The 2580-nt window shown below is 64.4% G+C and overlaps 1 protein-coding gene across 2 annotated transcripts in view; it reads right to left on the bottom strand.

Annotated features, from left to right (window-relative positions):
* The window catches only part of ANKMY1 (ankyrin repeat and MYND domain containing 1), a 33534-nt gene that overhangs the window by 19994 nt on the left and 10960 nt on the right, over positions 1-2580 (bottom strand). For both annotated transcript variants that reach the window (XM_077757364.1, XM_077757366.1), the window contains exons 5-6: positions 1635-1851; positions 1384-1548 (exon numbers count right to left, since the gene is read on the bottom strand). In XM_077757364.1, the coding sequence (XP_077613490.1) occupies positions 1384-1548; positions 1635-1851 (382 nt within the window). The remainder of the gene's footprint in view (positions 1-1383; positions 1549-1634; positions 1852-2580) is intronic.

Here is a 2580-nt window from a genome sequence, read left to right as displayed (position 1 = left end):
CCCCTTCCTGCCCTCGGTGACAGGCCCACCCAAGCTCCCGCACGGGCCCCTCCCGTCACCTATTTTGTGTATATGCGATGTCTTCCAGGGTCAGCAATTTCAAAGGAAAGCAGGGGAGCGATTTTTACCAGCGTCTTAAGTGTACAAATAAAACGCTTTCTGGGGCTCTCGCTGCCTTCACCAACAATGACTGAGGCTTCCCCTACGGCCAGGCCCCCCCGAAGATGCTCTGGGCTTGGAGAGGCTGTGCGGACAAAGCCAGCGCCCGTCCCCAGATGCTCCCCGCCCCCCCATTCCTACGTTCATGTTGAAACCGAAAGTTGGTTGTTGCTGTGAGTTAGCAAGTCTGACCGGGAAGGACGGCGCTCACAAATCACACGTTAATGCGGCCCCGGAAACAAACCTCCAGCGCAGGGGTCCTGAGGGACCCCTGCCTCCCGCACACAGGACCACCCAGGGCAGCGGGGCCTGGGCCGGGCTCCCCACGTGCACCTGCTCACCACACGCCCGGGCCGGTGGCCTCCACCCACCCTGGACTGTGACGGCCTGGCGCGGCCACGCGCCCAGAACCGCGGGCGGGAGCGGGGGCCCTGGACAAGCAGAGGCGCGGGGGCGTCTGGCCGCAGAGGAGGGCTGCGCGCCGCGGGCACAGGCTTTCCCCAAGAAGAAACGCAGAAGCGCGCGATCAGGTGAGGGAAGAGTCCCTCCGAGCGGGACTGTCCAGCACCGTCCCCTCACCCACCCAGGAGGGGCCCCGACCACGGTCGGAGGAAGCCCCAGCTCTTCCGAAAGCTTTCCGGGCAGACGTCAGTCCCAGGCCGCCCGGCCTCGCAGGGCTGACAGTTAGGGTCCAGGGTTTCCCCAGGGGTAGGGGCTCCCCGCCCGCAGGCGCTGCCCCTCAGGCCGAGCTCAGGAGACGGACACCAGGTCTGCCCGGCGCCCGGGCACCGCCCGCCCTGGGCTGGGACGGCCTGACCCGTGCTGGAACCAGGTGCAGAGTGGCCCCTCGGCGAAGGAGCCACAGGACTGCCGGGTGACCAGCCGCCCCCGCCCCCGCCGTGCCTACAGCCGAAAGCACCGGGAGCAGTTCACGCCGACGGCGGGCACGGGCGGGCCTCACCCCTGCCCTCGCTCCCCAACTCCTCGTCGCCTTCCCCGAGGCCCGCAGGAGGGGCTCAGGGCCCGACCACTGCGCGTGTGGCTCACATGGGACACCTATGCTTGGCGTCACGCCGGCCCCGGACTGCCCCCGCCCCCGCCCGCAGGCCTCAGTGTCTCCTCACCCCTCTGAACCTGACCTGTGCCCGGCAGCCGGGGCGAGGGGAGGCTGGTGCATTGCTGGGAGGAGACACAGACACGTGGCTGCAGGGCCACGGGGCTGACCTGGGACTTGGGCTCCGTCCTCTCGGCGATGTTGGGCTTGAAGGACTGGGATGGGTAGTAGAGGAGGAAGCACATGCTGAGGGGCGTGAGGCCCTCGTCCGTGCACTTGTTCACGTCGGCCCCGCTGTCCAGCAGAAGGTTGACAACGTCAGTGTGACAGTGAACCTGCAGGGAGACGGGCAGCCTCGCGAGGACGGCAGGCACCCCCGCGAGGCCCCACGGGGGGGAGGAGACCCCGCGCGGGGACTCACGGTGGCCGCGGCGAGCACAGTGTAGCCCCTGGCGTCGGCCACGTCGGCGCTGGCGAGGTCATCCCTGAGGACCTGGTACATCCAGTCGTAGTCCCCTTCCTCGGCCCTCAGGATCATCTCCTTGGAAAGCTGCTCCTTGGGCCCGTGGTGCGCAAAGGCGCTCCGGTCCCCCTCCAAGATGGCACCCATGTTCCAGGTGGTGTGGGCCTTCTTATTCCTGGAGACACGGGGGGGAATCCCAGGCTCATCGGTCTCTCCGTGTGTGCTGGGGAAGGGGCTCCCGCTGGGGAAGGGGCTCCCGCTGGGGAAGGGGCTCCCGCAGGAAGGGTTCTAGGTGGGAAGGATGCCAGGCACACAGGTGGGTCTGGCACTCAGCACCAAGCACTCACATCCACCTCTTCTCATTCACTTTGCTATTAGAGTAGAGAGCATGCAAGTCTCATGGCCCATTCGCCACCACACACTTCAGCCTCCTGCGCACACAACCTCCTTCCTGGTCAAGAACCTATGGATTTGTGGCAGCTTCTGTACCCACAATTACTGGCTCAGTTGATGTCTACATGATGGATGGGATGGATAGATGGATGGATGGAGGGGTGGGTGGCTCAGTGGAAGGGTGGGTGGATGGATGGAGGGGTNTTACAAACCCTTTTTCTAAAACACTTTAATGATATCTGAAGACAAAGTTTAGTAAATGAAAATATTCTTAAAATGTTTAACTTTAAAAAGTCAGTTCTCGTTAGGTAGCTGCCTACTTTCTGGGGTTGGGGGGCACTTTGGAGGCCAGTGGAGCAGCGCCATCCTTCCCAGCAGTTCTCGAGAAGCCAGAGGCCGCCGCGGCCCCTCCAGCGCCCCGCTCTCCCACCCCGGGCTCTCGGCTCAGATCTGCTCTCACACACCGAGGGAACACCGTGCCGTCTTCTGTGCATCTTGTGTGCATAACCGA

This window comes from Crocuta crocuta, unplaced genomic scaffold (genome assembly GCF_008692635.1).
Source record: "Crocuta crocuta isolate KB4526 unplaced genomic scaffold, BGI_CrCroc_1.0 scaffold290, whole genome shotgun sequence".
In the NCBI taxonomy this organism is placed as follows: domain Eukaryota; kingdom Metazoa; phylum Chordata; class Mammalia; order Carnivora; family Hyaenidae; genus Crocuta; species Crocuta crocuta.
The sequence above is the reverse complement of the archived record's forward strand: the minus strand, read 5'-3'. Positions and strand labels throughout refer to the sequence as shown.